This window comes from Cimex lectularius, unplaced genomic scaffold (genome assembly GCF_000648675.2).
Source record: "Cimex lectularius strain Harlan isolate CLEC.00 unplaced genomic scaffold, Clec_2.1 scaffold34, whole genome shotgun sequence".
NCBI classification, from domain to species: domain Eukaryota; kingdom Metazoa; phylum Arthropoda; class Insecta; order Hemiptera; family Cimicidae; genus Cimex; species Cimex lectularius.
The window spans coordinates 133,756-146,538 of record NW_019392635.1 but is presented as its reverse complement, the minus strand read 5'-3'; the positions used below and the strand labels follow the sequence as shown (position 1 = coordinate 146,538).

The 12,783-nt window shown below is 33.1% G+C and overlaps 1 protein-coding gene and 1 long non-coding RNA gene across 4 annotated transcripts in view; one reads left to right on the top strand and one right to left on the bottom strand.

Moving 5' to 3' along the window:
* Positions 1 to 2,946: 2,946 nt before the first annotated feature.
* Positions 2,947 to 12,783, bottom strand: part of LOC106661798 (tyrosine-protein phosphatase 10D) — a 45,881-nt gene continuing 36,044 nt past the window's right edge. The window contains exons 20-31 of one of the 3 annotated variants that reach the window (XR_001339782.2): positions 8,861 to 8,977; positions 8,532 to 8,691; positions 8,358 to 8,464; positions 8,188 to 8,298; positions 7,870 to 8,065; positions 7,283 to 7,451; positions 6,929 to 7,181; positions 6,201 to 6,330; positions 5,538 to 5,665; positions 5,086 to 5,473; positions 4,475 to 4,638; positions 3,860 to 4,035 (exon numbers count right to left, since the gene is read on the bottom strand). Coding sequence is in view for 2 of the 3 variants with exons in the window: in XM_014385442.2 (XP_014240928.1) it covers positions 4,477 to 4,550; positions 5,086 to 5,473; positions 5,538 to 5,665; positions 6,201 to 6,330; positions 6,929 to 7,181; positions 7,283 to 7,451; positions 7,870 to 8,065; positions 8,188 to 8,298; positions 8,358 to 8,464; positions 8,532 to 8,691; positions 8,861 to 8,977 (1,833 nt within the window). In the remaining variant the exon portion in view is untranslated. Of the gene's footprint in view, positions 4,036 to 4,474; positions 4,639 to 5,085; positions 5,474 to 5,537; positions 5,666 to 6,200; positions 6,331 to 6,928; positions 7,182 to 7,282; positions 7,452 to 7,869; positions 8,066 to 8,187; positions 8,299 to 8,357; positions 8,465 to 8,531; positions 8,692 to 8,860; positions 8,978 to 12,783 lie in introns of all 3 variants that reach the window. The other 2 variants (XM_014385442.2, XM_014385443.2) reach the window with 2 other exon arrangements.
* LOC106661799 lies at positions 8,747 to 12,369 on the top strand. The gene is made up of 5 exons (XR_001339783.2): positions 8,747 to 9,003; positions 9,673 to 10,395; positions 11,163 to 11,313; positions 11,392 to 11,555; positions 11,635 to 12,369. It is a non-coding gene; the product is annotated as an uncharacterized LOC106661799 (long non-coding RNA).

The window sequence follows — 12,783 nt, the reverse complement described above, 5'->3', positions numbered from 1 at the left end:
CTATTTAAATTTCTTTAAATCTCATTAACAGTCAAATTTCATCAATAATACAAAACTCTCAATATCACATAATAATGTTTCTGTAAATTTGTAAATTCTTCCATGTACTTAAGTGATAACAACACCAATAAATGCTGAAGAATGAAATATATATTTTACTTATTGTATGTTTTTCCCCTTACTTTTGTATATGTATTTTTAAGAAATGTGTTTTTGACCTGTAAAAAATACAAATAATAAATAAAATATATTAGTTAATTTGTTTACTTCATATTTCTCTACTCTAATTATTCTTCTTTAACATCATACAATTACTAATTAATAAGGGATGGTAACATACCGGTCCATGGTCCTTATCCTGGTCCTGATAACATACCTCCAATTATACTACTAATCCCAATCTTAGCTAAACTTTTTAACAAATCCACAATTTCTGGGGAATATAAATTTATCCCCAAAATTAGTGAGAAAGCTCCTTTAGGCCCTGCTGGTTAAAAAAAAAAAAAAATCAAATAATTATACAAATTTTTTTCAAATTATAAACTCTGTGTTTCAGGCGGGATTCGAACCCACAACGTTCGGTTTGAATCCTGCCAGTGACAGATTTTTCATTTCGAAAAAATTGTGCATAATTAATTGAGTTTGCATATAATGATAAAATATTAAAAGTTGAAAATAAAAAATTATTTTAATTTTCCTGACTTATATACGAATTTTGTAGTTTGATGTATTTGTTGTGCTGTCATCTTTGATTGCTTCCTCAATTAGTATGTTGGCATATTTAGATATCTACTTATTGATGTTGACTCTTACTATTTTACACATAGTTTTCTGCAACCTTTCCTATATTTTTAGTTATTTATAGTTTTAAGAATGAAATTGATTAAATAAATGTAAATGTAGAACATTTCAGTCCATTACTTTATTAACAAAAAAACAACCTAAAAGTCAACTTAGAAAATTTAGTTTTTAGAAAGTATTTAGAAACAAGTAAAAATTGGGAAGCATGATTCTTTATGTTCATTAAGAATTGTTTTGTACATTAAAAATATTTTTCATGTTAATTTGTTCAATTGTAACCTTACTTTTAGATAAAATAATCTGATTTTAATGTGAACAAACCAGGTGATGGAAATATCCAATATTAAACGAGTAAAAACAAATTATTAAAAAAAATATAATGGACAATTTTGGCTTGAAAGAAGGATTTGCCCGACCTAAAAGCACATTGCAGGTCATTAAAGAATCAGAGGAAGAAATACTCGACTTGAACAATGAACAGAAGGACGATTTGGATCATGTAAGCTCTTACATCCCATCGGTTGAAAATATGGAGCTCACTTTCTTCCCAGATTTTATTTGTCATGACTTCACCAATTTTCAGTATGCAAAAAGCGATTTTACAAAAAATGATGTCGCACAACAAAATTCAGAAAGTTTTCTCATGGATATAACCACTTGTGATCCAATCGAACGAATGACTGAGAGGCCAACCGAAGAATGTGAGCCCAGATATTTTGATTTTAATATTACTCAGGAGCGATCAAATACGGTTGAATTTGACAATGAAATGGAATTGACAGTAAACGTAGGCATGGATGATACTTTATTCTTAAATGAGACTATATTAACATCTATGGATGAATCGACATTGGACTTACTTAGTGAAAATGTTAATGTTTATAACAAGGAACTGACTAATTTACCTGTTGAAAGCGCTGGAATAAATATAAAACAGTACAATTGTAGAAAATCACAGCGTAAGCCAATCGAACAGAAAGGTGAAACATCTAAAAATATAGCAGAGAAAGAAGTAGCGATTACTAATAGGCTGTTTTCAGCAAAAGATACTGATGAAATAGATAATATTTTGTTGAGTATTAAACCTTTATTTCAACAAAATAGTTTTGATAGCACAAGCAATCTATTGAAATTAGATGAAAATGTTTTGTTCATCAGATATTTATTTCAATGTCTTGGTTCCAAAACCACAAATTCAAGAGGCAAAATTATCCAAGATGTTCCACAATCAGAAATTTATGATGAATTGTTCATCGATAACTTATTTAAAGATAATTACGATTCTATAGGTAAATCCTTTTTAAAACACAATGAAAATAAAGCGAAGCAAAATATGCAATTATTGTCCTATGTTAATCCAGATGTGACATTTAATTTGAATAGAATTTTGATTAATTTGATACCTCCGATGATTTCCATGTCACAAATCAAGTGGTTACACACAATGAACATATCGTCGTTAAGTTTGAACCTTAAAAAAATTCAGTCAAAGGATGTAAGTCCATTCATCGTGGATAGACAACAAACCACTAACCTGTACAGTAATTGTAAAATCATCATGCACAAAAAAAGCTTACAATGTACTACTGAAGATACAGAGTTCAAACAGATAGAAGACGTGTGCAATAAAATAGACGAAGCTATCGGCGAAGCATTCTCGTATAAAAATGAGTGTCCACCTTTTGCCACAGAATTTGTTGAAGAGGATGAAAGCCCTCATTTGAAATTGAAAAATAAAAAAAATTGCAAGGACGATAATAAACATAACAAGCAAGGACTACTACGGGGCTATTTTTCAAAAATGGGCCGGGGCATGCTTAACAAGCATGATAAAGGAGAAAACAAAGAAAACAATGAAATTATAACAGAAAAGAGAAAAAAGCCGCAGCCGGTACTGAAGGACATCAATGAGTTCAAGCTGTTTTCACTCTTGAAAAAAGTGAAGGAAAAGGAAAAAGCAAAATTAGAGAAAAAGGAACCGCCCACACCGAATTCAAACAGGAAAAAGTTCTGGACACTACCTGCAAACAACAAAATTACTCGAAGAAATCAACATGTTGCAAATAAAGACAACTTTCAAACTAAAGACGGTCTCATAAAAAGAAACTGGGATTTCCTCAGGGAAACATTTACAAAAAAACTTAATTAGGTTCACAAATGTTTATATTTCAAATTTGTTGGTTTATTTATGATGATAATAAATGAAATATAACATTATCTTTTGTTCCTAGCTTTGTTGATAACTAGTGAGTTTTGTAATGTCAGTAAAATATGGAATTAGTCACCTGAACAAAACGATCAACGAAGCTTTGCTTTGTTTTAATTGTTCTTCGGTGCTGGTTTGTTAAAGTAGTACAGTTTATAAAACTGTTGATGGAATGAACCAATCATGAAATAATTAAAACATTTTTTAATTTGTTTTAACAAATCACTTTACAATAGAAAAATTTCACTAATTAAAAAAGTAAATTTATTACATCTTATTAACTGCTATAAAGTTGCAACAAATATCAATGTGTACATGTTTGGCTTTGTTTTAACTCCATGTAAAAATCACAATGAATATTCACATATCGAGTAAATTTTGAATTATAAGTCATAGTCTGTAAAATAACAATACATAAAAACAATATCACAAAGTAAAGCTAGGGCTGACGACAAACCATTTGCTTGTGTAATTTTGATTTGTGGACAGTCGACCAAGCAGTAAAATATAAGGTATCCGATCACAAATATTTAAAAAATCCCATTATACACATAGTTATTACATCGTTTATAAAAATCTTGTTCTATTTACATTAATATACAAAAATATATAATTTGATTTTTTTTTTACATTGGCCCCTTTTAAAATTGGTAGACTTAAATTTAAATTTGATGAAAATATAAATTGTAAAAATCCAAATTTATACACTTCAAAAATTTTAAATAACAAATTGCACATTACAACATGTCTACTATTAACATGTGAATCGTTTTTGCTAGAAGAGTTGCAATATTGATCACAAAAATTGAATTATTTTTGTTAAAATAACAATAAAACAGTGTAAGGACAAAATTAAGTTTGTAAAGTTTATTCTCTGTCCTCGTTCAAACTCGGTGTTTATTATAAAATGGAGGGGACGAATAATTAAAACTTTGTTATTTGATTAAAACAGACAAACTCCATTTAATCTAGAATGTAGTCCAAATGGGTACATCATCACATTCCGGACTCAGCTATCCCTTCATCATCTGAAATAGTAAAATTAACTTACATTATAATGTTTATAATAATATATATTATTGATATATAAGACAATTTTAGAATAACAACACAAATGGTAAGACATTTAATTCACAAAGAATGATAATAGAATATGAATGTGTTAATTTTTTTTGTGTCCTTAGGGAAAAAGCATGCTCTTATCGATAAGAAAAAGCTCGGGTATGCTATTTATGTTAGTAAGCAAGATGAATAATTTTAAAATTATAGTGTTGCAAAATTAAAATGGTATAAGGCAAATAGTGTCGGATGAAAATTTATAAATGGATATTTGTTAAGGGCAAGAACTTTTAAGGATCTTACATTTCCTTGAATGATTCTGTTGAATTACAAACATGTAACATATAACAAATGACAGTCATGCCTGATTTACAAATTGTGCAAAATAATGAGAACTGTGCAATTTACCATCACCGATGCTTCTCCTTCCTGTGAAATTCTGGCGTCTTGACCCCACTCTTGTTACTAACATTGCCGCTCTTACCTAAAACCCATCCATCACCTCAATTTCCTCCACCTCTTACAGCACCAAATACAGATTATGTCTAACATGGTATTCTTGTATTTACACACTATAAAATACCAAGCAAATTGACCAACATAATTCAAATGGAATAAACACACAAAACACATTCAAGACACACATCATGAAAATTTGAAAAAAAAAAAAAAATGAGTTGGTGGCAACTTAATGTTATAAAGTTATTTATAATAAATAAGCTGTGGGAGTTATTTTATGGCCCTTTCACCAATCACCCCTTTAACAGATTTTCATGACGGCTGTCTTTTTCAAAGTTGAAAAATATTTTCAATGAAAAAATAAAAATCAATATATAGTTCTACATTATTTAAAAGAAATAATTGCAAATTGTTACATACTTGCTAATGGAGAAGTATTAGCAATTGATTTTTGTTGTTTGTGTTGACTAGACTATCGATTAAGAAGAGGATGTTACAAAGCAAATTTTACACGGTGGTTTGTGCTTAATTTACATCATTAACCTTTTGCAAATATTTACCTTCAAACCCCGGATTGTGGTGTATTTCCCTTGGGGGTGCTTGATTGTCGTCACCCTGGAGGACAGCCAGAAGGCACTGATGGATGCATATATATTGCTGTTCTGTCTGAACCATCCACACCCTCTCCTTTCGCATCTGCCAGACAATTCCAAAAATATCGACCGTGTCTGCACCATGGTTGAGAGACTGCACTATCCTGTCTAGGGCAATGAAAGTTCCCGACCGGCCGACTCCAGCACTGCAGTGTACAACGATAGGGCGTTGTTCTGGTGCTATCCTCTCTCTAAAGGCTCTCACAAAACGGACTAGAGTTGTGGGTGGGTTAGGTACGCCAAAATCTGGCCAAGTCGTGAAATGAAAATGTCTTATAACCCTTTGAGTGTCACCCTGAAATTAAGCAAATAGTATTAATACGAGGTTTCTATCTTATGATATTAATTTATTTAAATACTCTGGCCATGATAAATTCAGTGACGCTCCAATCCGGATAATGACTGTCATTTAATATTGTTACAGAAATATCACCATAGTAGACTGGCATGGTGTCGTAAGGCCAATAATGATCACACTTCTCTCGACCTTGAAAAATAAACATCATTATATTTTTTTTCAAACATATACATTCACATATGCGCATGCGTGTGGGGAAGGGGATGCTGAATTTAAATTAGGTTGAACTGAATTCTGTCGTAGAGTAAGTAAAGGCGTCACCAAAAGAGCCCTTGGTGCTGTATGCTCGGGCCGAGGTAAACGAAAATGAAAGGGAGGTCTATAGACATACACAATCAGTGAGATTATATTACATTAAGATTCATGCCATGTGGATATTGTCCTATTGGCAGTAGTAATCGGTGAGTGCTCGTTTTAGAGTTTGTGGCAAACTTTCATGTTAAATTTTTTAGCGAAAACTATACAACCTACTCCTTTTGCAGAGATTTATTAAATATAAATAGCAGCTAACTATAGGACTGGATTATAACTAGAATAAATATTATCAAATAAAATAGACTTAGGATATCTACGAGTTACATTTAGTTCTGGAATCATTCTCCCAGGTCCCCAACACACACACGCAAACGCATGCGTGTTCACATGTTTAATTATTAACATTTACCTTTTTCTATACAACGTGTAAGCATTACAATGGCACGAGAATTACTCTCCCAGCACATTCTCCAAAAATCGTCTCTTGTAGAATGCAATGGACCTTGGGTCACAATGAATTCCCTCGGTGAATGGAAACCCTGAAATGCAATGTTAAAATTAATTATATAAGTTATATCGCTTAATTTACTAATCCCAAAGATCTTCAAAATGATCATTGAAATGTACAAATGTGTTGAAAAAAGATGTGCCACATTTCTAAAACAATAACTCTTTATGTTTAACCATGAATTTTTACTAATTTAGTTAACTTAGTACAGGAAATTGTGATTTGCCATTAACATTTGACAACTTAGTTGTCCTACTTTATTTAATGAATAATGAGAAAGCAATTTAGGTTTTATAATGTAAATATATAATGACCAGCCACATTCTGTTATCAGAAAATTGAAATTTTTGTATTATTTAACGGGGCTAAACCAATTTTGTCAAGAAAAAATTCACCTCAAAAGGTTTTACAATTTCAAGTACCAGAAGTGCTAAAAAAGTTTTTTTTTTCTTATATTTTGACCAGGACAGTAGTTCATGAAATATTAAAGTAAGAGTAAGGAAACAGTTTCGAACAATTAGTTGACCTCCTTAACTTTTAAAATTTAACAGAAGACTATAGAATGGCTTCTCTACGCTTTAAAATGGCTCAGATATTATATATGGTCATGAATAAAAAAAATCACTTACAGGAACATAATTTGCATTTATGTAATCCGAGCCTTCCTCATCATCAACTGGCTGGAGCTTAAATCTGGAATGGTCATAAGGCAAAATATTCGTAAACCGGTTTTTGGGCCGGTTGCAAGGCAAGTCTGCAAATGTACATGGTTGCTCTCGGCCGACGTGTTTCAGCTCTTCAAATTCCTCAGAGAACCTGAAGTCCGAATCTGCTGACATGATTCTATAATGCTCAGCAAAGTTTTCGAGGCGTATAGGTCGACTAAAAACAAAATAGAACAACATTGTCTATTAATGTTTAAAATTAGGAACAAAATTAAGTTTTATCATTATTAAATTTATGAATATTCAATTTGCAATTACGTTGTTTCCATGATACTGTCTTGTATGCTAAGATTGTCACTCGCTCTATTTTCTGTTGGTCGTCTTCCTATGATTTTGTTCCTTCTCATTAGAAGAATCACAATAAAGAGAATCAGCAAGACCACACTTGGGATTGTAATGCCCACTATGAGTGGGGTTGTATTTTGATCTAAAACATCAATTAAACAGTCATCAATCTGTAATTTGAATCAACAAAATTAAAACCAAACAATATAATTAACATATAAAATTGCACACCATTAATGATATTTTAAAATTTTGTTAACTTTTGTAGATATACTGTACTAACTGCTACAATTTTGATCATAAAATCAGCTGTTTCATGAATGTAAAAGACTAAAATTAGGAATACACAAACTTCGATTTTGAAAAAGAATTTTGATTGTAATCATTTTAGCTTGTAATCTTTATTATTGACATTTGTAACAAAAACAGTAGGGTATTCAGTGGAAAAATAATGAATTTTGTATCGAATTTATTAAAAAATGATCACATTTATGGGTCAACACTTTGTCAACCAATTCTTGCCAATATTACACAAATAATTTATTTTGAAATGTAATTACCTGTTTGAATTGAAAATGAATAATGAGTGTCTGTGAATTTCTCTGGTGCTGTGAAAGCCCTTATTTTGACCCTGTAAGTTGTACCTCCTTTTAACGGCCCATTGCAGTAAGTATTCATCTTAGTTTCACAATCCTCGGTACCAATTGTGAAATCAACAACAGACGCATTTTTGAAAGGGAAATAAGGTTCTATCACCTAAAAGTAAACGTAAAAAAATGTAAGAGTTGTTATAGAATAAGATATTGTCAGTTTATTTGATAATTAGGTATTAAATAACAATCAATAAAGATTATTTGTAAAATAAAATATGTACGTACTTGGTATGGTGGCCAAACACTGTAAGCTTGGACATCCCTCCATCCTGGCATTTCAATCCCAGAAGCGTTCTTGGTGTCATCTTCAGCGACAATTATTGTGTACGCAACAACCTGGGAGGCATTGATATAAATTATTAAAATGTTTAATACCAAGAAAATTCTTGACTCACAGGTCCATTTGCCTCTGAAAAATAGTTTTTCCTGAACCTTATCTGGATTGTAGTCGATGTACGGCAAACCTCAGTGGGGACAACTTGTGGACTCGGTTTTGGAGGGGCTGGAAAATAAAATTAAAACATTAATGAATTGAGATATTAGGAATTTAATTTAATTTTTAAAAATACCTAAAATTGGCATTGTTTGTTTCCAAATAGCTTCTCGTCCATAACCGACTTTTGTTTCTCCTTGAATATGAAATATGTATGTTTTTCCAGGCATCAGGTTCCTTATTGTGCCTTCCGTTTCCCAAGGTTTAAAATCCTTCCGTTGTGTATATACAGAATTCTTAAAAGTAGAAAAGATTGTAGTAAACAGGTGTAATATTTTTCAATGTAAAACACTTCATTTAGAGAAATAAATCACTCACAATTTTTTAAATTTATACAACATATTTATACATTTATGCTAAAAAAATTAAAATGATTGTATACATACAAAATCAAAGAAATCTCACCTCAAGTCCATATGTTATTGTAAATTTGCGAATTATTCCGTTTTGCTCACTGGGTGGAAGAATCCACATGAAATGAATTTCACTTGGCTGGATATCTTTTGGGTGGAAGTTAGTCACCTAAAAAATCACTTTTATTTATACGGGTAAATATACAGTTACAAGTTCTATAAGACTTTAAACTATACGTAAATAATAGTGAGTAATTGAAACATAAATAATAATGTACATATAACAATCTTTAAAAATATGGACAAATTAAAAAAAAAAAATATTTAAGCATTTCTTAATAAACTTGTGTATAAAAATGTAGACTTGAGAAAAGGTAAAAGGTGTCATAATGTAAAGTTAGTTTTTTACACGTTTCCATGAGTCAAGGAATTAGACTAAATATTAAATAATTTGCATTATAATTTTAGATTTTGAAAAATAATATTTTTGGTCTAGTGTTACACTGTGGAACATGGAAATTTAGCAAATTGATTGATTGTGGATGGTTGACCATTTATTTAAAGCATTTGTAAGAAAATAGCAGGTCATTATTTTGACGTCTTATGTTTAGTGGTTGCTGTTCTGCGAATTCCATAATAAATTTGTACAGTTTAAGTATGTTTTGGTAATTTTAAATCATACAGTGCAAATAAATCGTCGTTGTACATTTTCTATTGAATTAATTAAAATTTTCTGATGTGGTGACTGTGAAGATATCTAAATGGGAATCTTAAACAGGATTCTGTAGAAATTAAGTTTGTTGTAAATATTAAGATTAAATGTAAGAACATTTCGGCTAATTATTGGGAAATCGTATTGTGCAGGATTGGGCCATCAGAAGTCGTCTGGAATCTCGGGATCCGACCCCGTCTTTCTCGAAAATTCTAGATGCAGCTAAACAAGCTAGCGAAATGATAACAGCTGAATGTTTTCGATTGAGAAATGAGGGTCGTACCCGGAGCAATCACCCTAAAAAATTGACTGTTGTGCTGACAAGTGGCCTTATTGCTCAACCCCCAGGATTAGCTAATGCCCGGACTCAACCAGAATAGCTCAATGACTTGGAGAGGACAAGGGCAGTCGGGTCACCTGGAAACCTGGAAGAGGTGGTCAACGGAGAGCTGTCACGGTCAGGCCGGCCCCGGTGGGCTGTAGGAATGGACGTCAAGAGAGACGCTAAGAAGAATGTCGAGAGGGCCGTCGAGAGAGACGCCAGGAGAAACGTCGAGAGGGTTGTTGAGAGAGACGCCAAGAAGAACGCCGAGAGGGCTGTTGAGAGAGACGCCGAGAGGAATGTCGAGATGGATGTTGAGAGAGACGCTGAGAAGAACGTCGAGAGGGCCGTGGAGAGACGTTGTGAGGGCAGTCGAGAGAGATGCCTGGAGGAATGTCGAGAGGGCTGTCGAGAGAGACGCCAAGGGGACCATTGAGGGGGGACGCCGAGAGGGAAGTCATGAGGGCAGTCAAAAGAGACGCCAGGAGGAACGTTGAGAGGACGACGGAGACAACAGTGCTCATCATCTGAACCACCTAACTGTCAGGATCCTGTAAGTACAAGCTTTGTCAATCGGTTTGCGGGGGATTGGGGAACAGTTGGGCAATTTTGGGCTGCGGCCTAATTTTAAGTATTACGATCCCAATAATTAAGCCCCTAGTAGTAAGGAATTGTTTAATAAGAATAGAGAGTTGTTAGTTATAAGTAGGGTTACAGATTCATTCATGAATTGATTATATATTAAATCAAGGGACTTGATTATTCTGTCTGAATTGTTGTATCTTTCCTCAAACCTCCCCGTTCAGAGTTAGTGGAAAGTAAGTAGGTGTTCACTCGTCAAGCCCTTGCAACCTGACACATCTTACCCCTTAAAAGGCTTGACGGGCCTCGAATGGAGTAGCTCGCTACCTGCTCGGAGCACCCTAGCGAGTGACAGCATTTGTGCTCGATCGTTCGAACGATATACCGCTCATCACAGAGACTAAACAACTGAGCAGTACTCTAAAACGGTGTGGACCATAGCCTTAAGCAGTCTAATTATTGTTTCTGCATCCTTAAATTTTTTTGAAGTTTTATGTAAGAAACCTAAAATTTGATTTGCCTTATTTAATTATGGAGGTGCAATGCAAGTTAAATGTAAGGTTGTTAGAGTAGGTAATTCCAAGGCCTTAAATGGTAGTCTGCCTGTCCAATTGGATATCTTGTATCCCTTAATTGTAGAACACAACACTATGTCCAATATTATAGCAAAAACCTTAGACTTATTTATATTTATTTCCAAGCCGTTGCATGAATACCACTCAACGAGATTATTTACAGAATTTTGCAGAAGCTCAGCATCATGAATGGAAGTTATAGTGATATAGGTTCAGGTCATCATTAATGAAGGAGAAATTAACTGAGTAAAAACAAAGATAAATATCATTAATAAATACTTTGAAAAGGAATGGGCTGAGTAACGAGCGCTAAGGTACACCAGATGAGACTACTATTTTTTTTAGAAGTTACTAAATTAAGTTTCACAAATTGATTTCTATCTTCCAAATAGGAGCTAAACCAAATGAGGAGGGAGCATGTATTCCAAGGATGATAAGTTTTTGAATAAGCAGATACTGTATCAACATGTTGATGCATCGCTAGAGCTTTAGTTGCAGTCTTGAAAAAGAAGATTTGTACATGTTGAACGATTAGGGTGGAAACCATGTTGTTAAGGTATTATGTAAGGATTTAGTAAAGGACCGATAGTTTTTAAAATCAGAGCTTCAAAGGTTTTTGCTATTACCGATTGCAGATATGTGGACCTATAGTTTGTAATAACACATTGATTTCCACTCTTACATAAAGGTATTACAAAATTAACATTGAGGAAGGTCACGAAAACACCAATTGACAAAGATTTATTGAACAATAATGAAAGCACAGGTGGAAAAGCAAACTTACAGCTCTTCAAAATTAAAGGTGGAATGTTATCAGGTCCTGAACTCTTTCTAGAATCTAATTTTTACAGATGTTCCAAAACCTTTTCATCAGTATATTGGATTGTCTCGAGGTATTTTTAAAGAATTAGAATAGACACTACTAAAGTAATCAACAAATACTATTAAATTTTTTTCAGAATTTTTTTAAATAAAGTCTAGAATAGAGACAGACTGATCTGAGGCGAGAAGTACAAGAAGCAGTTTGTGGCCTGAAAGATCTTGCCCTGGAGGGCAATGGGTTTGCGGCTAGTGGGTTGAGATTAGAAAAAAGAAGGCGAGTGATCACTTCGCGAGACTATCATAGGTAGAAGTGGTCTCCGCATAGATAGGAAAGAAACTAAAAATTAAAAACAGAGTTTGGGCTGTGTGGGCCCAGAAAGTGTGAGATCTACGGTGTGATAAGTTGATCATGGCGAACACAGCACTGCCTGAAGTATGAAGGATCTAGGTGGAAGAGTACCTTATGGGTTCGTCTTTTTATAATTATTTATCAGGACTGATAATACGGGACTTTAGTAATTAGGTGTATGTCTCCTCTTTGTGTTAGTTTAATTTAAAAAAAATTGTAATAATAAATTTAGTTCTAAATAGAATAAGTTAATTGTATTTTTTCTTAAAAGTTTAACTCCTAAATATTATTAATTAATTAATTAAAAGCTAGAGAAGCAAGATGCCGTAATCAGGTTACTTCCCACACCTTGGGTGGAAGCACACTTCATTGAACAAGAAGAGTAAGTAAACAAGAAGCGTTACATCGGTTAGGCTAAGGTTCAACACGGAAACCATATCTGACGTTAATTTTTCTCTTTCTTTTTCCCCTGGTCTTCTTTTTTCTTTCTTTTCCTTTCTTTTTCTTGGGTCTTAGGACTAACCAATTCACAACAATACCCAACTTAACGACATATTTACAAATCAATTTGCACCTCCCCTCTCACCGACCATCACTTGTCTCTCCAATTAAC